This window comes from Fundulus heteroclitus, chromosome 14 (genome assembly GCF_011125445.2).
Source record: "Fundulus heteroclitus isolate FHET01 chromosome 14, MU-UCD_Fhet_4.1, whole genome shotgun sequence".
In the NCBI taxonomy this organism is placed as follows: Eukaryota; Metazoa; Chordata; class Actinopteri; order Cyprinodontiformes; family Fundulidae; genus Fundulus; species Fundulus heteroclitus.
The window spans coordinates 17,904,844-17,927,951 of NC_046374.1; the positions used below are offsets into that span (position 1 = coordinate 17,904,844).

At 46.9% G+C, this 23,108-nt stretch overlaps 2 protein-coding genes and 1 long non-coding RNA gene across 3 annotated transcripts in view; all 3 read right to left on the bottom strand.

Moving 5' to 3' along the window:
- Positions 1–17,237, bottom strand: part of LOC118565928 (integumentary mucin C.1-like) — a gene marked incomplete at its 5' end in the record, with an annotated part of 19,221 nt that extends 1,984 nt beyond the window's left edge. The window contains 10 exons of the mRNA XM_036147021.1: positions 570–1,024; positions 4,212–4,413; positions 5,501–5,640; positions 7,923–8,056; positions 9,588–9,684; positions 11,679–12,319; positions 14,194–14,290; positions 14,655–14,699; positions 17,103–17,141; positions 17,220–17,237. Coding sequence (XP_036002914.1) covers positions 570–1,024; positions 4,212–4,413; positions 5,501–5,640; positions 7,923–8,056; positions 9,588–9,684; positions 11,679–12,319; positions 14,194–14,290; positions 14,655–14,699; positions 17,103–17,141; positions 17,220–17,237 — 1,868 coding nt within the window. The remainder of the gene's footprint in view (positions 1–569; positions 1,025–4,211; positions 4,414–5,500; positions 5,641–7,922; positions 8,057–9,587; positions 9,685–11,678; positions 12,320–14,193; positions 14,291–14,654; positions 14,700–17,102; positions 17,142–17,219) is intronic.
- A 775-nt stretch (positions 17,238–18,012) lies between these two features.
- LOC118565929 (cell wall protein SED1-like) lies at positions 18,013–18,363 on the bottom strand (the record flags this gene model as incomplete). The annotated part of the gene is made up of 2 exons (XM_036147022.1): positions 18,013–18,111; positions 18,310–18,363. Coding segments are annotated over 2 exons (153 nt in total), but the record flags the coding sequence as incomplete, so codon positions are not given.
- Positions 18,364–18,985: 622 nt separating this feature from the next.
- On the bottom strand, positions 18,986–21,648 carry LOC118565702. The gene is made up of 3 exons (XR_004932533.1): positions 21,609–21,648; positions 19,229–19,289; positions 18,986–19,145 (listed from the first exon to the last, which is right to left on the bottom strand). It is a non-coding gene; the product is annotated as an uncharacterized LOC118565702 (long non-coding RNA).
- Positions 21,649–23,108: the final 1,460 nt, after the last annotated feature.

Genomic DNA, 23,108 nt, shown 5'->3' on the forward strand with positions numbered 1-23,108 from the left:
TGGAGCAGCTCTAGTTGGTTGTGGGTGCAGCAGTAGTTGTGGTAGGAGCAGCACTAGTTGTGGTGGGAACAGCAGTAGTTGTGGTTGGATAAGCTGTAGTTGTGGTGAGAACAGCTGTGGTTGTTGTTGGTGCAGCAGTAGTTGTGGTGGGAGCAGCAGTTGTTGTGGTTGGAGCAGCTGTAGTTGTGGTTGGAGCAGCTGTGGTTGTAGTGGCAGCAGCTGTGGTTGCAGTGGGAGCAGCTGTGGTGGTGGTGGGAGCAGCGGTATTTGTGGTTGGAGCAACTGTAGTTGTTGTGGGTGCAGCTGTAGTAGTTGTGGGTGCAGCTGTGGTTGTTGTGGGTGCAGCAGTAGTTGTGGTGGGAGCAGCATTAGTTGTGGTTGGAGCAGGTCTAGTTGTGGGTGCAGCAGTAGTTGTGGTGGGAGCAGCACTAGTTGTGGTGGGAGCAGCATTAGTTGTAGTGGGAGCAATTGTGGTTGTGGTGGGAGCAGCAGTGTTTGTGGTTGGAGCAGCTGTAGTTGTTGTGGGTGCAGAAGTAGTTGTGGTGGGAGCAGCAGTATTTGTGGTGGGTGCAGCAGTAGTTGTGGTTGGAGCAGCTCTAGTTGTTGTTATGGGTACAGCTGTGGTTGTTGTGGGTGCAGCAGTAGTTGTGGTGGGAGCAGCAGTAGTTGTGGTTGGAGCAGCTGTATTTGTGGTTGGAGCAGCTCTAGTTGTTGTGGGTGCAGCAGTAGTTGTGGTAGGAGCAGCACTAGTTGTGGTGGGAACAGCAGTAGTTGTAGTGGGAGCAATTGTGGTTGTGGTGGGAGCAGCTGTAGTTGTGGTTCGAGCAGCAGTAGTCGTTGTAGTTACAGCTGTGGTTGTGGTGGGAGCCGCAGTAGTTGTGGTGGGAGCAGCTGTAGTTGTGGTTTGAGCACCTGTATTTGTTGTGGGTGCAGCTCTAGTTGTTGTTATGGGTGCACCTGTGGTTGTTGTGGGTGCAGCAGTAGTTGTGGTGGGAGCAGCTGTAGTTTTGGTTTGAGCACCTGTAGTTGTTGTGGGTGCAGCAGTAGGTGTGGTGGGAGCAGCACTAGTTGTGGTGGGAGCAGCTGTAGTTGTTGTGGGTGCAGCAGTAGTTGTGGTGGGAGCAGCAGTATTTATGGTTGGAGCAGCTGTAGTTGTTGTGGGTGCAGAAGTAGTTGTGGTGGGAGCAGCAGTAGTTGTGGTTGGAGCAGCTGTAGTTGTTGTGGGTGCAGAAGTAGCTGTGGTGGGAGCAGCAGTAGTTGTGGTTGGAGCAGCAGTAGTCGTAGGTACAGCTGTGGTTTTGGTGGGAGCAGCAGTAGTTGTGGTTGGAGCAGCTGTAGTTGTTATGGGTGCAGCAGTAGTTGTGGTGGGAGCAGCAGTATTTATGGTTGGAGCAGCAGTAGTCGTAGGTACAGCTGTGGTTTTGGTGGGAGCAGCAGTAGTTGTGGTTGGAGCAGCAGTAGTCGTAGGTACAGCTGTGGTTTTGGTGGGAGCAGCAGTAGTTGTGGTGGGAGCAGCAGTAGTTGTTGTGGGTGCAGAAGTAGTTGTGGTGGGAGCAGCAGTAGTTGTGGTTGCAGCAGCTGTATTTGTTGTGGGTGCAGAAGTAGTTGTGGTGGAAGCAGCAGTAGTTGTGGTTGGAGCAGCAGTAGTCGTAGGTACAGCTGTGGTTTTGGTGGGAGCAGCAGTAGTTGTGGTTGGAGCAGCAGTAGTCGTAGGTACAGCTGTGGTTTTGGTGGGAGCAGCAGTAGTTGTGGTGGGAGCAGCTCTAGTTGTTGTTGTGGGTGCAGCTGTGGTTGTTGTGGGTGCAGCAGTAGTTGTGGTGGGAGAAGCAGTAGTTGTGGTTGGAGCAGCTCTAGTTGTTGTGGGTGCAGCAGTAGTTGTGGTTGAATCAGCACTAGTTGTGGTGTGAACAGCAGTAGTTGTGGTTGGAACAGCAGTAGTCGTAGGTACAGCTGTGGTTTTGGTGGGAGCAGCAGTAGTTGTGGTGGGAGCAGCTCTAGTTGTTGTTGTGGGTGCAGCTGTGGTTGTTGTGGGTGCAGCAGTAGTTGTGGTGGGAGCAGCAGTAGTTGTGGTTGGAGCAGCTGTATTTGTGGTTGGAGCAGCTCTAGTTGTTGTGGGTGCAGCAGTAGTTGTGGTTAAAGCAGCACTAGTTGTGGTGTGAACAGCAGTAGTTGTAGTGAGTGCAGCAGTAGTTGTGGTGGGAGCAGCTGTAGTTGTGGTTTGAGCACCTGTAGTTGTTGTGGGTGCAGCAGTAGTTGTGGTGGGAGCAGCAGTATTTGTGGTTGGAGCAGCTATATTTTTGGTTTGAGCACCTGTAGTTGTTGTGGGTGCAGCAGTAGGTGTGGTTGGAGCAGCTGTAGTTGTTGTTGGTGTAGTGGCAGCTGTGGTTTGAACATTTGTAGTTTTTGGAATTGCGGTAGTTGTGCTTAGAGCAGATGTAGTTGTGGTGATAGTAGCTGTAGTTGTTGTTTGAGCAGCTGTAGTTGTTTGAACAGCTTTAGTAGTGGTTGGAGCAGCTGTAGTAGTTGTGGGAGCAGCAGTAGTTGTTTTTGGAGCAGCTGTTGTTGTAACAGCTGTAGTTATGGTTGGAGCAGCTGTTGTAGTTGTGGGTGCAGCTGTGGTTGTGGTGGGAGCAGCAGTATTTGTGGTTGGAGCAACTGTAGTTGTTGTGGGTGCCGCAGTAGTTGTGGTTGGAGCAGATGTAGTTGTTGTGGGTGAAGCAGTAGTTGTGGTGGGGGCAGCAGTATTTGTGGTTGGAGCAGCTGTGGTTGAAGTGGGAGCAGCTGTGATTGTTGTGGGTGAAGCAGTAGTTGTGGTGGGAGCAGCATTATTTGTGGTTGGAACCACTGTAGTCGTTGTGGGTGCAGAAGTAGTTGTGGTGGGAGCAGCAGTAGTTGTGGTTGGAAAAACTGTTGTGGGTGCAGCAGTAGTTGTGGTGGGAGCAGCAGAAGTTTTGGTTGGAGCAGCAGCAATCGTTGTACGTATAGCTGTGGTAGTGGTGGGAGCAGCAGTAGTTGTGGTGGGAGGAGCAGTAGTTGTGGTTGGAGCAGCTCTAGTTGTTGCTATGTATGCAGCTGTGGTTTTTGCTGGTGTAGCAGTAGTTGTGGTGGGAGCAGCAGTAGTTGTGGTTGAAGCAGCTCTAGTTGTTGTGGGTGCAGCAGTAGTTGTTGTGGGTTCAGCAGTAGTTGTGGTGGGAGCAGCACTAGTTGTGGTGGGAGCAGCATTAGTTGTAGTGGGAGCAATTGTGGTTGTGGTGGGAGCAGCAGTAGTTGTGGATGGAGCAGCTGTAGTTGTTGTGGTTGCAGCAGTAGTTGTGGTGGGAGCAGCAGTATTTGTGGTTGGAGCAGCTGTAGTTGTTGTGGGTGCAGAAGTAGTTGTGGTGGGAGCAGCAGTAGTTGTGGTTGGAGCAGCTGTAGTCGTGGTGGGTGCAGCTGTGGATGTGGTGGGAGCAGTAGTGGTTGTAGGAGCAGCAGTAGTTGTGGTTGGAGCAGCTGTAGTTGTGGTTGGAGCAGCTCTAGTTGTTGTGGGTGCAGCAGTAGGTGTTATGGGAGCAGCACTAGTTGTGGTTGGAGCAGCTGTAGTTGTGGTTGGAGCAGCTCTAGTTGTTGTGGGTGCAGCAGTAGATGTTGTGGGAGCAGCACTAGTTATAGTGGGAGCAATTGTGGTTGTGGTGGGAGCATCAGTAGTTGTGGTTGGAGCAGCACTAGTCGTTGTAGGTACAACTGTGGTTGTGGTGGGAGCAGCAGTAGTTGTGGTTGGAGAAGCTCTAGTTGTTGTTATGGGTGCAGCTGTGGTTGTTGTGGGTGCAGCAGTAGTTGTGGTGGGAGCAGCAGTTGTTGTGGTTGGAGCAGCTGTAGTTGTTGTGGTTTTAGCAGTAGTTGTGGTGGAAGCAGCAGTATTTGTGGTTTGTGCAGCTGTAGTTGTGGTTTGAGCACCTGTAGTTTTTGTGGGTGCAGCAGTAGGTGTGGTGGGAGCAGCAGTAGTTGTGGTTGGAGCACCTGTAGCTGTAGTTTTGGTAAGATCAGCTGTTGTAGTTGTGGGTGCAGCTGTAGTTGTTGTTGGAGCAGTTAGGGTTGTTATAGCTGTAGTTGTGGTTGGAAGAGCTGCAGATGTGGTATGAACTGGTGCCATTGTGGTCAGAGCAGCTTTAGTTGTGGTTGGTGCAGTATCAGCTGTAGTTGGAATATTGGTAGTCGTTGTTGGAAGTACGGACGTTTTGGTTGGAGCCACTGTAGTAGTGGTTGGAGCAGTTGTACTCGCTGTTGGAGCAGCAGTCGTTGTGGTTGGAACAGCTGTCGTAATTTTCGGAGATGCTGTATTGGTCAGAAGAGCTGTGGAAGTGGTTGGAGAAGCTGTAGTTGTGGTTGGAGAAGCTGTAGTTATTGTTGGAATAGCTGTAGTTGTGGTTTGAACACCTGTAGTTTGAAAAGCAGTTGTTTTATTATTTTTGATAACTTTCCAAAAGAAAATAGGTCAATAACTGCAGGACATCTTCTTTTCTGCAAATATTCAAAGTATTGGTCAAGTAGTAATTCATCACTCAGAATCTTTGTTTCTCCAAAATATCATATTTTACTTTTGTGACAATGTCTCTAAAAATGTCAATGAATTTGTATTATGACTAAGAATTGATGTACTTTAAAACAATGTTTTGTTTCAACAACTGTGGAGTAGCTTCACTTTTTAAAGCAGTGCTTCTTAATTAAAGCTCAACTTTATAACACAAATTAATGAGATTTTACTGTGACATTTCTTTTAATTAAACTGAAAATATTTAACATGCACAATAGTTCATATTTTGTTAAAGATTTGTCTGTCTTTGCTTACCAATTTCTCCTACTGTCACTGAACTTGTTTCAACGCTGAATTCCGTGATGTTTGAAGCCTCATTGATCAAAACATCTTCAATTTGTTCATCACTAGGAACAGATGCTGTACCAAATTCGAGGTCCATTGTGTTGATGATTGATCCTCTCCTGCAAAAATAATACTTAATATTCTCATAGGTCTTGCTAAATAGATTTATATTTCCTTCTTTTTTTTTTTTACCTGAATAATACAACTTTCAACCTCAAAAATGAAGGAAATGCTCGTTTGTAGGTTGGTTCTATCTGTGGAAGAATACATTAAAAATGAATAAACTTTACTTTTAGTATGAAAAACATTTTGGCATATATTACTTTTCATGATAAGTTTATATGAGTAAGAGAGTAAAACCTACACGTGTTTTTATCTTGTTAGAGCGCGACCGAAAAGCATCTGATGATTCATTTTCTAAATCATCAATAAAGGTATCGTGAGGAGACCTAAAACTCAATCGACGTAAAATCTTTGCCTCTTTTGTTGTGCTTAAAGGAGTAGCCCCTAAGGTGGGCATTGTTAAAGGATTTGTAGTAGATGTTGGAGCAGCTGTAGTTGTGGTCAGAGCAGCAAAAGTGGTGGTTGGAAAAGTTGTAGTTTTGGTTTGAACATTAGTAATTGTGGTCAGGGGTGTAGCAGCACTTGTGGTTTGCATATCTAAAGTTGTGGATGTAGAAGCTGTAATAGTGGTTGGAGAAGCAGTCATTGTGGTTGGAGAAGCAGTCGTCGTGGTTGGAGCAGATGTGGTTGTGGTTGGAGAAGCTGTAGTTGTGGTAGAAGGACTTGTGGTTGTGGTTTCAGCAGTTGTGATTGTGGTTTGGGCAGCTGCAGTCGTGGTCGGACCAGCTATAGCTGTGGTTAGACCAGCTGTAGTTGTAGTTTGAGCAGCTGTAGTTGTGGTCAGAGGAGCCGCGGTTGTGGTGGTAATAACTGTTGTTATGGTTGGAACGGTGGTTTTTGTAGTGACAGAAGATGAGGTTGTTTTAGGGACAACTGTAGTTGTGGTTGTTAAAGCAGGATTTGTGGTTTTTATAGCTGCAGTTGTGGTTGGAGCAGCAGTAGTTGTGGGTGAAGCTGTAGTAGTTGTGGGTGCAGCAGTAGTTGTGGGTGAAGCTGTAGTAGTTGTGGGTGCAGCAGTAGTTGTGGTGGGAAAAGCTGTAGTTGTGGTAGTAGCAGCTGTAGTAGTTTTGGGTGCAGCTGTAGTTGTGGTTGGAAGAGCTGTAGTTGTTGTGAGTGCAGAAGTAGTTGTGGTTGGAGCAGTTGTAGTTGTTGTTGTAGCAGCTGTAGTTGTGGGTGCAGCTGTAGTAGTTGTGGGTGCAGCTGTAGCTGTGGTGGGAACAGCTGTAGTTGTGGTAGGAGCAGCTGCAGTTGTGGTGAGAGAAGCTGTGGTTGTGGTTGGAGCAGCTGTAGTCGTGGTGGGTGCAGCTGTGGTTGTTGTGGGTGCAGCAGTAGTCGTGGTGGGAGCAGCAGTAGTTGTGGTTGGAGCAGCTGTAGTTGTTGTGGGTGCAGCTGTAGTTGTTGCGGGTGTAGCTGTAGTTGTGGTGGAGGCAACTGTTGTTCTGGTGAGAGCAGCTGTGGTTGTGGTTGGAGCACCTGTAGTCGTGGTGGGTGCAGCTGTGGTTGTTGTGGGTGCAGCAGTAGTTGTGGTGGGAGCAGTAGTAGTTGTTGTGGGTGCAGCAGTAGTTGTGGTGGGAGCAGTAGTAGTTGTTGTGGGTGCAGCAGTAGTTGTTGTGGGTGCAGCAGTAGTTGTTGTGGGTGCAGCAGTAGTAGTTGTGGGTGCAGCAGTAGTTGTGGTGGGAACAGCTGTAGTTGTGGTAGGAGCAGCTGTAGTAGTTTTGGGTGCAGCTGTAGTTGTGGTTGGAAGAGCTGCAGTTGTTGTGAGTGCAGAAGTAGTTGTGGTTGGAGCAGTTGTAGTTGTTGGTGCAGCTGTAGTAGTTGTGGGTGCAGCTGTAGTTGTGGTGGAAACAGCTGTAGTTGTGGTAGGAGCAGCTGTAGTTGTGGTTTGAAAAGCTTTAGTTGTGGTATAAACAGGTTTCATTGTAGTCGGAGCAGTTGTAGTTGTTGTTGGTGCAATGGCAAATGTGGTTGGAACAAATGAAGTTGTGGTTGGAACTGCAGAAGTTGTGGTTGGAGCAGCTGTAGTTGTGGTGAGAACAGCTGTAGTTGTGGTAGGAGCAGCTCTAGTAGTTGTGGGTGCAGCTGTAGTTGTGGTTGGAGCAGCTGTAGTTTTTGTTGGAGCAGCTGTTGTTGTGGGTGCAGCTGTAGTTGTGGTTGGAGCAGCTGTTGTTGTTGTGGGTGCAGATGTAGTTGTGGTGAGAGCAGCTGTGGTTGTGGTTGGACCAGCTGTTGTTGTTGTGGGTGCAGCTGTAGTTGTGGTTGGAGCAGCTGTAGTTGTGGTAGCAGCAGCTGTAGTAGTTGTGAGAGCAGCTGTGGTTGTGGTTGGAGCAGCTGTTGTTGTTGTGGGTGCAGCTGTAATTGTGGTTGGAGCAGCTGTTGTTGTTGTGGGTGCAGATGTAGTTGTGGTTGGAGCAGCTGTAGTTGTGGTGAGAACAGCTGTAGTTGTGGTAGGAGCCGCTCTAGTTGTTGTGGGTGCAGCTGTAGTTGTGGTAGGAGCAGCTGTAGTTGTTGTTGGAGCAGCTGTTGTTGTTGTGGGTGCAGTTGTAGTTGTGGTTGGAGCAGCTGTTGTTGTTGTGGGTGCAGATGTAGTTGTGGTTGGAGCAGCAGTAGTTGTTGTTGGAGCAGCTGTAGTTGTGGTGAGAGCAGCTGTGGTTGTGGTTGGAGAAGCTGTAGTCGTGGTGGGTGCAGCTGTGGTTGTTGTGGGTGCAGCAGTAGTTGTGGTGGGGGCAGCAGTAGTTGTTGTGTGTGCAGCGGTATTTGTTGTGGGTGCAGCAGTAGTTGTGGTGGGAGCAGCTGTAGTTTTGGTTGGAACAGCTGTAGTTGTGGTTTGAGCAGCTGTAGTTGTTGTGAGTGCAGAAGAAGTTGTGGTGGGAGCAGCAGTAGTTGTGATTGGAGCAGCTGTAGTTGTTGTGGGTGAAGCTGTAGTACTTGTGGGTGCAGCAGTAGTTGTGGTTGGAGCAGCTGTAGTAGTTTTGGGTGCAGCTGTAGTTGTGGTTGGAAGAGCTGTAGTTGTTGTGAGTGCAGAAGTAGTTGTGGTAGGAGCCGCTCTAGTTGTTGTTGGTGCAGCTGTAGTTGTGGTAGGAGCAGCTGTAGTTGTTGTTGGAGCAGCTGTTGTTGTTGTGGGTGCAGCTGTAGTTGTGGTTGGAGCAGCTGTTGTTTTTGTGGGTGCAGATGTAGTTGTGGTTGGAGCAGCTGTAGTTGTGGTTGGAGCAGCAGTAGTTGTTGTTGGAGCAGCTGTAGTTGTGGTGAGAGCAGCTGTGGTTGTTGTGGGTGCAGCAGTAGTTGTGGTGGGGGCAGCAGTAGTTGTTGTGTGTGCAGCGGTAGTTGTTGTGGGTGCAGCAGTAGTTGTGGTGGGGGCAGCAGTAGTTGTTGTGTGTGCAGCGGTAGTTGTTGTGGGTGCAGCTGTGGTTGTGGTTGGAGCAGCTGTAGTTGTGGTAGCAGCAGCTGTAGTAGTTGTGGGTGGAGCTGTAGTTTTGGTGGGAACAGCTGTAGTTGTGGTTGGAGCAGCTGTAGTTGTGGTGAGGGCAGCTGTTGTTGTTGTGGGTGCAGCTGTAGTTGTGGTTGGAGCAGCTGTTGTTTTTGTGGGTGCAGATGTAGTTGTGGTTGGAGCAGCAGTAGTTGTTGTTGGAGCAGCTGTAGTTGTGGTGAGAGCAGCTGTGGTTGTGGTTGGAGCAGCTGTAGTCGTGGTGGGTGCAGCTGTGGTTGTTGTGGGTGCAGCAGTAGTTGTGGTGGGGGCAGCAGTAGTTGTTGTGTGTGCAGCGGTAGTTGTTGTGGGTGCAGCAGTAGTTGTGGTGGGAGCAGCTGTAGTTGTGGTTTGAGCAGCTGTAGTTGTTGTGAGTGCAGAAGAAGTTGTGGTGGGAGCAGCAGTAGTTGTGATTGGAGCAGCTGTAGTTGTTGTGGGTGAAGCTGTAGTACTTGTGGGTGCAGCAGTAGTTGTGGTTGGAGCCGCTCTAGTTGTTGTGGGTGCAGCTGTAGTTGTGGTAGGAGCAGCTGTAGTTGTTGTTGGAGCAGCTGTTGTTGTTGTGGGTGCAGCTGTAGTTGTGGTTGGAGCAGCTGTTGTTGTTGTGGGTGCAGATGTAGTTGTGGTTGGAGCAGCTGTAGTTGTGGTTGAAGCAGCAGTAGTTGTTGTTGGAGCAACTGTAGTTGTGGTGAGAACAGCTGTGGTTGTTGTGGGTGCAGCAGTAGTTGTGGTGGGGGCAGCAGTAGTTGTTGTGTGTGCAGCGGTAGTTGTTGTGGGTGCAGCAGTAGTTGTGGTGGGGGCAGCAGTAGTTGTTGTGTGTGCAGCGGTAGTTGTTGTGGGTGCAGCAGTAGTTGTGGTGGGAGCAGCTGTAGTTGTGGTTGGAACAGCTGTAGTTGTGGTTTGAGCAGCTGTAGTTGTTGTGAGTGCAGAAGAAGTTGTGGTGGGAGCAGCAGTAGTTGTGATTGGAGCAGCTGTAGTTGTTGTGGGTGAAGCTGTAGTACTTGTGGGTGCAGCAGTAGTTGTGGTTGGAGCAGCTGTAGTTGTTGTGAGTGCAAAAGTAGTTGTGGTTGGAGCAGTTGTAGTTGTTGTAGCAGCTGTAGTTGTGGGTGCAGCTGTAGTAGTTGTGGGTGAAGCTGTAGTTGTGGTGGGAACAGCTGTAGTTGTGGTGAGAGTGGCTGAGGTTGTGGTTGGAGCAACTGTAGTTGTGGTGTGAGTGGCTGTGGTTGTGGTTGGAGCAGCTGTAGTCGTGCTGGGTGAAGCTGTGGGTGTTGTGGGTACAGCAGTAGTTGTGGTGGGAGAAGCAGAAGTTGTGGTGGGAGCAGCAGTAGTTGTGGTTGGAGCAGTTGTAGTTGTTGTAGCAGCTGTAGTTGAAGGTGCACCTGTAGTAGTTGTGGGTGCAGCTGTAGTTTTGGTGGGAACAGCTGTAGTTGTGGTAGGAGCAGCTGTAGTAGTTGTGGGTGCAGCTGTAGTTGTGGTTGGAGCAGCTGTAGTTGTGGTTGGAGCAGCTGTTGTTGTTGTGGGTGCAGCTGTAGTTGTGGTTGGAGCAGCTGTTGTTGTTGTGGGTGCAGCTGTAGTTGTGGTGAGAGCAGCTGTGGATGTGGTTGGAGCAGCTGTTGTTGTTGTGGGTACAGCTGTAGTTGTGGTTGGAGCAGCTGTTGTTGTTGTGGGTGCAGCTGTAATTGTGGTTGGAGAAGCTGTTGTTGTTGTGGGTGCAGATGTAGTTGTGGTTGGAGCAGCTGTAGTTGTGGTGAGAACAGCTGTAGTTGTGGTAGGAGCCGCTCTAGTTGTTGTGGGTGCAGCTGTAGTTGTGGTTGGAAGAGCTGCAGTTGTTGTGAGTGCAGAAGTAGTTGTGGTTGGAGCAGTTGTAGTTGTTGTAGCAGCTGTAGTTTTGGGTGCAGCTGTAGTAGTTGTGGGTGCAGCTGTAGTTGTGGTGGGAACAGCTGTAGTTGTGGTAGGAGCAGCTGTAGTTGTGGTTTGAAAAGCTTTAGTTGTGGTATAAACAGGTTTCATTGTAGTCGGAGCAGTTGTAGTTGATGTTGGTGCAATGGCAAATGTGGTTGGAACAAATGAAGTCTTGGTTGGAACTGCAGTAGTTGTGGTTGGAGCAGCTGTAGTTGTTGTTGGAGCAGCTGTTGTTGTTGTGGGTGCAGCTGTAGTTGTTGTTGGAGCAGCTGTTGTTGTTGTGGGTGCAGCTGTAGTTGTGGTTGGAGCAGCTGTTGTTGTGGGTGCAGCTGTAGTTTTGGTGAGAGGAGCTGTGGTTGTGGTTGGACCAGCTGTTGTTGTTGTGGGTGCAGCTGTAGTTGTGGTTGGAGCAGCTGAAGTTGTGGTAAGAGCAGCTGTAGTAGTTGTGAGAGCAGCTGTGGTTGTGGTTGGAGCAGCTGTTGTTGTTGTGGGTGCAGCTGTAATTGTGGTTGGAGCAGCTGTTGTTGTTGTGGGTGCAGATGTAGTTGTGGTTGGAGCAGCTGTAGTTGTGGTGAGAACAGCTGTAGTTGTGGTAGGAGCCGCTCTAGTTGTTGTGGGTGCAGCTGTAGTTGTGGTAGGAGCAGCTGTAGTTGTTGTTGGAGCAGCTGTTGTTGTTGTGGGTGCAGCTGTAGTTGTGGTTGGAGCAGCTGATGTTGTTGTGGGTGCAGATGTAGTTGTGGTTGGAGCAGCTGTAGTTGTGGCTGGAGCAGCAGCAGTTGTTGTTGGAGCAGCTGTAGTTGTGTTGAGAGCAGCTGTGGTTGTGGTTGGAGCAGCTGTAGTCGTGGTGGGTGCAGCTGTGGTTGTTGTGGGTGCAGCAGTAGTTGTGGTGGGGGCAGCAGTAGTTGTTGTGTGTGCAGCGGTAGTTGTTGTGGGTGCAGCAGTAGTTGTGGAGGGAGCAGCTGTAGTTGTGGTTGGAACAGCTGTAGTTGTCGTTTTAGCAGCTGTAGTTGTTGTGAGTGCAGAAGAAGTTGTGGTGGGAGCAGCAGTAGTTGTGATTGGAGCAGCTGTAGTTGTTGTGGGTGAAGCTGTAGTACTTGTGGGTGCAGCAGTAGTTGTGGTTGGAGCAGCTGTAGTAGTTTTGGGTGCAGCTGTAGTTGTGGTTGGAAGAGCTGTATTTGTGGTGAGAACAGCTGTAGTTGTGGTAGGAGCCGCTCTAGTTGTTGTGGGTGCAGCTGTAGTTGTGGTAGGAGCAGCTGTAGTTGTTATTGGAGCAGCTGTTGTTGTTGTGGGTGCAGCTGTAGTTGTGGTTGGAGCAGCTGTTGTTGTTGTGGGTGCAGATGTAGTTGTGGTTGGATCAGCTGTAGTTGTGGTTGGAGCAGCAGTAGTTGTTGTTGGAGCAGCTGTAGTTGTGGTGAGAGCAGCTGTGGTTGTTGTGGGTGCAGCAGTAGTTGTGGTGGGGGCAGCAGTAGTTGTTGTGTGTGCAGCGGTAGTTGTTGTGGGTGCAGCAGTAGTTGTGGTGGGGGCAGCAGTAGTTGTTGTGTGTGCAGCGGTAGTTGTTGTGGGTGCAGCAGTAGTTGTGGTGGGAGTAGCTGTAGTTGTGGTTGGAACAGCTGTAGTTGTGGTTTGAGCAGCTGTAGTTGTTGTGAGTGCAGAAGAAGTTGTGGTGGGAGCAGCAGTAGTTGAGATTGGAGAAGCTGTAGTTGTTGTGGGTGAAGCTGTAGTACTTGTGGGTGCAGCAGTAGTTGTGGTTGGAGCAGCTGTAGTTGTTGTGAGTGCAAAAGTAGTTGTGGTTGGAGCAGTTGTAGTTGTTGTAGCAGCTGTAGTTGTGGGTGCAGCTGTAGTAGTTGTGGGTGAAGCTGTAGTTGTGGTGGGAACAGCTGTAGTTGTGGTGAGAGTGGCTGAGGTTGTGGTTGGAGCAACTGTAGTTGTGGTGTGAGTGGCTGTGGTTGTGGTTGGAGCAGCTGTAGTTGTGCTGGGTGAAGCTGTGGGTGTTGTGGGTACAGCAGTAGTTGTGGTGGGAGCAGCAGAAGTTGTGGTGGGAGCAGCAGTAGTTGTGGTTGGAGCAGCAGTAGTTGTTGTAGCAGCTGTAGTTGTGGGTGCAGCTGTAGTAGTTGTGGCTGAAGCTGTAGTTGTGGTGGGAACAGCTGTAGTTGTGGTGAGAGTGGCTGAGGTTGTGGTTGGAGCAAATGTAATTGTGGTGTGAGTGGCTGTGGTTGTGGTTGGAGCAGCTGTAGTCGTGCTGGGTGAAGCTGTGGGTGTTGTGGGTACAGCAGTAGTTGTGGTGGGAGCAGCAGAAGTTGTGGTGGGAGCAGCAGTAGTTGTGGTTGGAGCAGTTGTAGTTGTTGTAGCAGCTGTAGTTGAAGGTGCACCTGTAGTAGTTGTGGGTGCAGCTGTAGTTTTGGTGGGAACAGCTGTAGTTGTGGTAGGAGCAGCTGTAGTAGTTGTGTGTGCAGCTGTAGTTGTGGTTGGAGCAGCTGTAGTGCTGGTTGGAGCAGCTGTTGTTGTTGTGGGTGCAGCTGTAGTTGTGGTTGGAACAGCTGTAGTTGTGGTTTGAGCAGCTGTAGTTGTTGTGAGTGCAGAAGAAGTTGTGGTGGGAGCAGCAGTAGTTGTGATTGGAGAAGCTGTAGTTTTTGTGGGTGAAGCTGTAGTACTTGTGGGTGCAGCAGTAGTTGTGGTTGGAGCAGCTGTAGTTGTTGTGAGTGCAAAAGTTGTTGTGGTTGGAGCAGTTGTAGTTGTTGTAGCAGCTGTAGTTGTGGGTGCAGCTGTAGTAGTTGTGGCTGAAGCTGTAGTTGTGGTGGGAACAGCTGTAGTTGTGGTGAGAGTGGCTGAGGTTGTGGTTGGAGCAACTGTAGTTTGTGGTGTGAGTGGCTGTGGTTGTGGTTGGAGCAGCTGTAGTCGTGCTGGGTGAAGCTGTGGGTGTTGTGGGTACAGCAGTAGTTGTGGTGGGAGCAGCAGAAGTTGTTGTGAGTGCAGAAGAAGTTGTGGTGGGAGCAGCAGTAGTTGTGATTGGAGCAGCTGTAGTTGTTGTGGGTGAAGCTGTAGTACTTGTGGGTGCAGCAGTAGTTGTGGTTGGAGCAGCTGTAGTTGTTGTGAGTGCAAAAGTAGTTGTGGTTGGAGCAGTTGTAGTTGTTGTAGCAGCTGTAGTTGTGGGTGCAGCTGTAGTAGTTGTGGGTGAAGCTGTAGTTGTGGTGGGAACAGCTGTAGTTGTGGTGAGAGTGGCTGAGGTTGTGGTTGGAGCAACTGTAGTTGTGGTGTGAGTGGCTGTGGTTGTGGTTGGAGCAGCTGTAGTTGTGCTGGGTGAAGCTGTGGGTGTTGTGGGTACAGCAGTAGTTGTGGTGGGAGCAGCAGAAGTTGTTGTGAGTGCAGAAGAAGTTGTGGTGGGAGCAGCAGTAGTTGTGATTGGAGCAGCTGTAGTTGTTGTGGGTGAAGCTGTAGTACTTGTGGGTGCAGCAGTAGTTGTGGTTGGAGCAGCTGTAGTTGTTGTGAGTGCAAAAGTAGTTGTGGTTGGAGCAGTTGTAGTTGTTGTAGCAGCTGTAGTTGTGGGTGCAGCTGTAGTAGTTGTGGGTGAAGCTGTAGTTGTGGTGGGAACAGCTGTAGTTGTGGTGAGAGTGGCAGAGGTTGTGGTTGGAGCAACTGTAGTTGTGGTGTGAGTGGCTGTGGTTGTGGTTGGAGCAGCTGTAGTCGTGCTGGGTGAAGCTGTGGGTGTTGTGGGTACAGCAGTAGTTGTGGTGGGAGCAGTAGAAGTTGTGGTGGGAGCAGCAGTAGTTGTGGTTGGAGCAGCAGTAGTTGTTGTAGCAGCTGTAGTTGTGGGTGCAGCTGTAGTAGTTGTGGGTGAAGCTGTAGTTGTGGTGGGAACAGCTGTAGTTGTGGTGAGAGTGGCTGAGGTTGTGGTTGGAGCAACTGTAGTTGTGGTGTGAGTTGCTGTGGTTGTGGTTGGAGCAGCTGTAGTCGTACTGGGTGAAGCTGTGGGTGTTGTGGGTACAGCAGTAGTTGTGATGGGAGCAGCAGAAGTTGTGGTGGGAGCAGCAGTAGTTGTGGTTGGAGCTGTTGTAGTTGTTGTAGCAGCTGTAGTTGAAGGTGCACCTGTAGTAGTTGTGGGTGCAGCTGTAGTTTTGGTGGGAACAGCTGTAGTTGTGGTAGGAGCAGCTGTAGTAGTTGTGTGTGCAGCTGTAGTTGTGGTTGGAGCAGCTGTAGTTGTGGTTGGAGTAGCTGTTGTTGTTGTGGGTGCAGCTGTAGTTGTGGTTGGAGCAGCTGTAGTAGTTGTGTGTGCAGCTGTAGTTGTGGTTGGAGCAGCTGTAGTTGTGGTTGGAGTAGCTGTTGTTGTTGTGGGTGCAGCTGTAGTTGTGGTTGGAGCAGCTGTTGTTGTTGTGGGTGCAGCTGTAGTTGTGGTGAGAGCAGCTGTGGTTGTGGTTGGAGCAGCTGTTGTTGTTGTGGGTGCAGCTGTAGTTGTGGTTGGAACAGCTGTTGTTGTTGTGGGTGCAGCTGTAATTGTGGTTGGAGCAGCTGTTGTTGTTGTGGGTGCAGATGTAGTTGTGGTTGGAGCAGCTGTAGTTGTGGTGAGAACAGCTGTAGTTGTGGTAGGAGCCGCTCTAGTTGTTGTGGGTGCAGCTGTAGTTGTGGTAGGAGCAGCTGTAGTTGTTGTTGGAGCAGCTGTAGTTGTTGTTGGAGCAGCTGTTGTTGTTGTGGGTGCAGCTGTAGTTGTGGTTGGAGCAGCTGTTGTTGTTGTGGGTGCAGATGTAGTTGTGGTTGGAGCAGCTGTAGTTGTGGTTGGAGCAGCAGTAGTTGTTGTTGGAGCAGCTGTAGTTGTGGTGAGAGCAGCTGTGGTTGTGGTTGGAGCAGCTGTTGTTGTGGTGGGTGCAGCTGTAGTTGTGGTTGGAGCAGCTGTAGTTGTGGTAGCAGCAGCTGCAATAGTTGTGGTTGGAGCAGCTGTGGTTGTGGTGAGAGCAGCTGTGGTTGTGGTTGGAGCAGCTGTTGTTGTTGTGGGTGCAGCTGTAATTGTGGTAGGAGCAGCTGTTGTTGTTGCGGGTGCAGAAGTAGTTGTGGTTGGAGCAGCTGTAGTTGTGGTTGGAGCAGCGGTAGTTGTTGTTGGAGCAGCTGTAGTTGTGGTGGGTGCAGCTGTAGTTGTGGTTGGAGCAGCTGTTGTTGTTGTGGGTGCAGCTGTAGTTGTGGTTGGAGCAGCTGTAGTTGTGGTAGCAGCAGCTGTAGTAGTTGTGGGTGGAGCTGTAGTTTTGGTGGGAACAGCTGTAGTTGTGGTTGGAGCAGCTGTAGTTGTGGTGAGGGCAGCTGTTGTTGTTGTGGGTGCAGCAGTAGTTGTGGTGGGAGCAGCAGTAGTTGTGGTTGGAGCACCTATAGTTGTTGTGGGTGCAGTAGTTCTTGTGGGAGAAGCAGCAGTTGTGGTTGGAGCATCTGTAGTTGTTGTAGGTGCAGCAGTAGTTGTGGTGGAAGCAGCAGTATTTGTGGTTGGAGCAGCTTTAGTTGTGGTTGGAGCACCTGATGTTGTTGTGGGTGCAGCAGTAATGGTGGTGGGAGCATCAGTAGTTGTGGTTGGAGCACCTGTAGTTGTTGTGGGTGCAGTAGTTGTTGTGGGAGCAGCAGTAGTTGTGGTTGGAGCACCTGTAGTTGTTGTAGGTGCAGCAGTAGTTGTGGTGGAAGCAGCAGTATTTGTGGTTGGAGCACCTGTAGTTGTGGTTGGAGCACCTGTAGTTGTTGTGGGTGCAGCAGTAGTTGTGGTTGGAGCATCTGTAGTTGTTGTAGGTGCAGCAGTAGTTGTGGTGGAAGCAGCAGTATTTGTGGTTGGAGCAGCTGTAGTTGTGGTTGGAGCACCTGATGTTGTTGTGGGTGCAGCAGTAATGGTGTTGGGAGCAGCAGTAGTTGTGGTTGGAGCACCTGTAGTTGTTGTGGGTGCAGTAGTTGTTGTGGGAGCAGCAGTAGTTGTGGTTGGAGCACCTGTAGTTGTTGTAGGTGCAGCAGTAGTTGTGGTGGAAGCAGCAGTAGTTGTGGGTGCAGCAGTAGTTGTGGTTGGAGCAGTTGTAGTTGTTTTAGCAGCTGTAGTTGTGGGTGCAGCCGTAGTAGTTGTGGGTGCAGCTGTAGTTGTGGTGGGAACAGCTCCAGTTGTGGTAGGAGAAGCTGTATGAGTTGTGGTTGCAGCTGTAGTTGTGGTTGGAACAACTGTAGTTGTGGTTGGAGCACCTGTAGTTGTTGTGGGTGCAGCAGTAGTTGTGGTTGGAGCAGCAGTCGTAGTTGTGGGTGCAGCAGTAGTTGTGGTTGGAGCAGTTGTAGTTGTTTTAGCAGCTGTAGTTGTGGGTGCAGCTGTAGTAGTTGTGGGTGCAGCTGTAGTTGTGGTGGGAACAGCTCCAGTTGTGGTAGGAGAAGCTGTAGGAGTTGTGGGTGCAGCTGTAGTTGTGGTTGGAACAACTGTAGTTGTGGTGAGAGTGGCTGAGGTTTTGGTTGGAGCAGCTGTAGTTTTTGTGGGTGCAGATGTAGTTGTGGTTGGAGCAGCTGTAGTTGTCGTTGGAGCAGCTGTAGTTGTGGTTGGAGCAGCGGTAGTTGTTGTTGGAGCAGCTGTAGTTGTGGTGAGAGCAGCTGTGGTTGTGGTTGGAGCAGCTGTTGTGGTGAGAACAGCTGTAGTTGTGGTATGAGCAGCTCTAGTAGTTGTGGGTGCAGCTGTAGTTGTGGTTGGGGCAGCTGTTGTTGTTGTGGGTGCAGCTGTAGTTGTGGTTGGAGCAGCTGTTGTTGTTGTGGGTGTAGCTGTAGTTGTGGTTGGAGCAGCTGTTGTTGTTGTGGGTGCAGCTGTAGTTGTGGTTGGAGCAGCTGTAGTTGTGGTAGGAGCAGCTCTAGTAGTTGTGGGTTCAGCTGTAGTTGTGGTTGGAGCAGCTTTAGTTGTTGTTGGAGCAGCTGTTGTTGTTGTGGGTGCAGCTGTAGTTGTGGTTGGAGCAGCTGTTGTTGTGGGTGCAGATGTAGTTGTGGTTGGAGCAGCTGTAGTTGTTGTTGGAGCAGCTGTTGTTGTTGTGGGTGCAGCTTTAGTTGTGGTTGGAGCAGCTGTTGTTGTGGGTGCAGATGTAGTTGTGGTTGGAGCAGTGGTAGTTGTTGTTGGAGCAGCTGTAGTTGTGGTGAGAGCAGCTGTGGTTGTGGTTGGAGCAGCTGTTGTTGTTGTGGGTGCAGCTGTAGTTGTGGTTGGAGCAGCTGTAGTTGTGGTAGCAGCAGCTCTAGTAGTTGTGGCAGCAGCAGCTGTAGTTGTGGTGAGAGCAGCTGTAGTTGTGGTTGGAGCAGCTGTTGTTGTTGTGGGTTCAGATGTAGTTGTGGTTGGAGCAGCTGTTGTTGTTGTGGGTTCAGATGTAGTTGTGGTTGGAGCAGCTGTAGTTGTGGTTGGAGCAGCGGTAGTTGTAGTTGGAGCAGCTGTAGTTGTGGTGAGAGCAGCTGTGGTTGTTGTTGGAGCAGCTGTTGTTGTGGGTGCAGCTGTAGTTGTGGTTGGAGCAGCTGTAGTTGTGGTAGCAGCAGCTGTAGTAGTTGTGGGTGGAGCTGTAGTTTTTGTGGGAACAGCTGTAGTTGTGGTTGGAGCAGCTGTAGTTGTGATGAGGGCAGCTGTTGTTGTTGTGGGTGCAGCAGTAGTTGTGGTGGGAGCAGCAGTAGTTGTGGTTGGAGCACCTGTAGTTGTTGTGGGTGCAGTAGTTGTTGTGGGTGCAGCAGTAGTTGTGGTTGGAGCAGCTGTAGTTGTTGTAGGTGCAGCAGTAGTTGTGGTGGATGCGGCAGTATTTGTTGTGGGATCAGCAGTAGTTGTGGTTGGAGCAGCTGTAGTTGTTGTAGGTGCAGCAGTAGTTGTGGTGGATGCAGCAGTATTTGTTGTGGGAGCAGCAGTAGTTGTGGTTGGAGCAGCTGTAGTTGTTGTAGGTGCAGCAGTAGTTGTGGTGGAAGCAGCAGTATTTGTGGTTGGAGCAGCTGTAGTTGTGGTAGCAGCAGCTGTAGTAGTTGTGGTTGGAGCAGCTGTAGTAGTTGTGGTTGGAGCAGCTGTAGTTGTTGTGGGTGCAGCTGTAGTTGTGGTTGGAGCAGCCGTTGTTGTTGTGGGTGCAGATATAGTTGTGGTTGGAGCAGCTGTAGTTCTGGTTGGAGCAGCTGTAGTTGTGGTTGGGGCAGCGGTATTTGTTGTTGGAGCAGCTGTAGTTGTTATGGGTGCAGCAGTAGTTGTGGTTGGAGCATCTGTAGTCGTTGTGGGTGCAGCAGTAGTTGTGGTGGAAGCAGCAGTATTTGTGGTTGGAGCAGCTGTAGTAGTTGTGGGTGCAGCTGTAGTTGTGGTTTGAACAGCAGTAGTTATGGTTGGAGCAGCTTTAGTAGTTGTGGGTGCAGTAGTAGTTGTAGTGGGAGCAGCAGTAGTTGTGGTGGGAGCAGCTGTAGTTGTTGTGAGTGAAGCTGTAGTTGTTGTAAGTGCAGAAGTAGTTGTGGTTGGAGCAGTTGTAGTTGTTGTAGCAGCTGTAGTTTTTGTTGCAGCTGTAGTAGTTGTGGGTGCAGCTGTAGTTTTGGTGGGAACAGCTGTAGTTGAGGTTGGAACAGCTGTAGTTTTGGTGAGAATGGCTGTGGTTGGAGCAGCTGTAGTCGTGGTGGGTGCAGCTGTAGTTGTGGTTGGAAGAGCTGCAGTTGTTGTAGCAGCTGTAGTTGTGGGTGAAGCTGTAGTAGTTGTGTGTGTAGCAGTAGTTGTGGTTGGAGTATTTGTAGCTGCTGTCGTCTGATCAGCGTTGGTTGTGAATTGAGCAGCTGTACTGCTTGTTTCAGCTGTTGTGGTTGAATAAGATAATGACATGTTTGGAGCAGCTCTAGCTGTGGAGCAGATGCATTCTACTTAGTCTTTTGTCATATATTGATGCATTTAAGCACTGATATTCCACAAATCCCCAACTTACCTGTTAGTATTAGTAGCAACGGTAAGATTTTTTCCGGACCCATAGCTTGTCCGTCTTTATTCTGTAATATTAGGCACAACAACCATTTTGTTCAAACATTAATGCATCACAAATGCTATACGCACCATTATGCTTCAACAACACTGAATCCTATTAGCAACATAATCCATATTTAACTTTAATACTTAACTTAACATTGTCACTCTTTGCAATAGTGACAAGGTTAAGAGAAGAACAAATGACAAAATTGTAATCACTGATAACTGTAATGCAACACTTCAACATCATAAAAAGATATTAAAACAACAACACATAAATTTCTTGAAATAAATACTATCTTGTTGTTATAAAAAGCCAATACATTTTCTGTTTGCTTTTTCAATATTTGTCCTGCTATAGAAACTAAATAGTTTATTACAAATATATTGTAATTGTTCAGTGAACTCAAAATTTTAAAGATTTGAAAATGATTTAGACCTGTGTGTTGTTTACTAATTACTTATTCAGCTATACCTAGCTGGCTCAAGTTTGTGAGTAAGGTACCTTTATTGAATATTTAAATGATTTAAGTATTTACTAAAATAAACAATATTTAAATAAGTTTCAGATGTTGCTTCCACAAATTTTTGCACTTGTTTTCCCAAATCTTTTGTTATTCTAATAATTAATTAGAATTTCTTGGAAGACCTATTTGTTTTAGTTTGTCATAAAATACATTTTGTTGGCTTTTGGTTCTGATAGTTTCAGTCAGCAACATGTTACAATGGGTAGGAACATATTGTCATACATACACTCATACAGTAGGTAAAATAGGGTGTCACTCATCTGCTTTTTAGTTACTAACTCGTCTCTCATTTTAGGAGCCCAATTCCATTCTGGAACCCAAAAAGAAGAAATATTGGCTGATTTTATATTTAAGTCCACAGCTTGCATCACAGAAAACTTAACCTGAATATTTATATATTTAAAAAAAAAAAACACTAAACGTTTTGGTAAAATATAAGTAACACCCCATCACACTATCACATTTCTTAATGTGAAGCTAAGCAGTTTTAAGTAAATAACACTCCTAAATTGCCTTGGTATGCATCTGATACTCTTGCTTATTAATCTTGATAATCTAAAAAATGTGATTATCAAAAAATTTGATTATTTTGTGTTCATAAACTAGACAGCATTCGAGATGCAAATTAGATGCACCATATCTATCACTTGCATTACTTGAGCTGGTATATAATTGACTACTTGGATGCACTCAGATACAATGTACAGAGCACTAAGGTGTCCCAGATAGTGATTCAGTTATTGAAGATGGAAGAAGGAAAATCACTGCCAAAGTGCTGTAGACTGCTATCATGCAGTAATTTACTGCAAAATTACTGACTTCATCCCAGAAAATACCAACTTTTCTAAAGAGGAGCACGTCATAAGACCTATGCTCCATGCCCATGAGAATATTTATTGTTTCACAAAATTTTCAGTTAATTTAAAAATGTACAGCTTACAGGTTAGGGGGGATTTGGATACACTGAGTAAATGTGAAGAAACGATGACGCATTGTAACAGCAGCTTTAAGGTCATGATAGTGATAATGTTAATTTGTTATGTAATACACCAGGGCTTTAGATTGTATTTAAACCTGGTCCTTTTGATGCTTCTAGCCAGACAGCCTCGGTGTCTCTGACAGTTTTAAGTAATTAAGTATTCCCCTTTAAGTTTTCAATAACCCGTTTTCAAGATACCCCCTCTTAAAAAGTAAATGAATTGACTGAAACTTTAGTCTGCATTTTCCTTTACATTGAATGTCTATCTATCTATCTATCTATCTATCTATCTATCTATCTATCTATCTATCTATCTATCTATCTATCTATCTATCTATCTATCTATCTATCTATCTATCTATCTATCTATCTATCTATCTATCTATCTATCTATCTATCTATCTATCTATCTATCGTCTGTTACTAAAACATTTATAGGGCACATACTATTTTTTGTAGTTGACCAACATTTGCAAAGACAACTACTGAAATATGAATTTAACAAAAAGTGGAAATGTACTTTTTTTTTTTTTACAATATGGGGAAAATAACAAAATCAGTTTTTGCAGCATCCTATAACTTGGATGGTTAAACAATGAAAATGATTTAAAAAAACCTAAATCTACAAATATTTATATATGATAAACCTTGAAATAATGAAACCTATTTTATTCAATATATGGAAAATTTTGATTTTTAAACATTCAACAAAATAAAACTGGATTTTATATAAGTGTTAATAAAACCACAACAAATCTTAAACCTTGAAACAATAGGTTTTGAGCTATATTTCATTTCTAGATACATACAAATTTAAATGTTAACGCTAGACTTACCTAAAGCAGTAAGTAAAGTCCAAAGTTCCGTAAATCTCTCCTGCTACTCCTGAAACTCTTGTTTTTCTACAGCTTTGTTTAGCCTTATATATAAGCTCCATGTTATTACCAGCATGACGCATGTAAGGACTTTCTTTTGAAACAACTGCAGGTGTCTCAGGAATGACAAAATAAAGAATGCGGCTGTGCAGCCTCTAATTTCAAGTTACTTACATCTATACTGCTTACACAATCCTGAGAAATATTAGTTCTTTGTTCCGCTTAAGTGAACAACTTAGACAATTTGAGTTGTATTCATGGAAATCTTACAGTTTTACCAGTCAAAATATTAACACAGTTTTTATAAAACTGTGTTGTATCCTTATCCAGTAAATAAAATACGTAAAAATAGCTTTTGAATTACTTTGAAGTTCTTGGAGATTCTCCTCAGGTGTGGCTCTAATGCCACCTTTTGTCTGCCATGGTGAAAGCTTAAGAGAATCCAAATTTAGCACAAACACATTATGTTTAGAAATCTGTTAATTCAATTTGAAATTCTTATGACAGGTTGGATCAGGTTCAAACTAAACATATTTAAGATCATCAAAAGGATCACAAGAAGTCAACACTTGATGATACCTGAACTAGAACTTGTTTTATTTTGTGTCTTTGTTCTTTATTTCATTTTTAATTTATTTATTCAAGAACTTGTGAAAGCAATGTCATAACATGGAAAATAAGTTTATGTTGTGGATCCACAATGTAATGGCTGATAGATCAGAAATTTAAAACATATGTTTGTTTTTCCCCATTTTTCACCAAGCCACCTTAGTTTCATTGTGCCAAAAACAAGATGAGTGTCCGCTGTCTTCAAAGTCATCTGAGAATGTACCGGTAATGGTAAAAAAAATAATAATCAAACAATAGTATAATTTATTACACATACACTCATGGCCATGCTTGATTAATGTACAATGTGTGCCTTTTCTTCCACAGACTTCCATTCATGTTCAAGCCTTTCTATGCCCTAACCCTACCCTAAACCTAACTGACACGATGGTGCTAAACCTAACCACTAGCCCAGAATAAAAGTGAGGAACGACAAAAGGTCCTCTAGTGAAAATATTTACTTGAGGATTAATTTTATTAGTAAAATGAGCAAAACGTGTTCTCGCTCAGCTGCAAGTACAAGAACACACACAAACAAACTCTTAGACATGCATTGATCAAATCCTAAGCAGCATGTATAAAGGTAACATTTATGTTCATATAATATATTCAAGACTAGAAGAAAGTTTTTACCCTTAAAACAAAATTACTTTACCTTTCTGAGACGTCCGTCCGTCTGTCCATCCATTGTCTTCCTCTTATCTGGGATTTGGTCATGGAGGCAACAGGTCCAGGAGAGAAGCCAGAGATCCATCTCCTCAGCGACATCCTCCAGCTCATTCTGGGGGACAGGCAGCAGTTAACTGACTGGAGATATATGATCATCTGCCTCTGACTGTGTCCAGCTGTAAC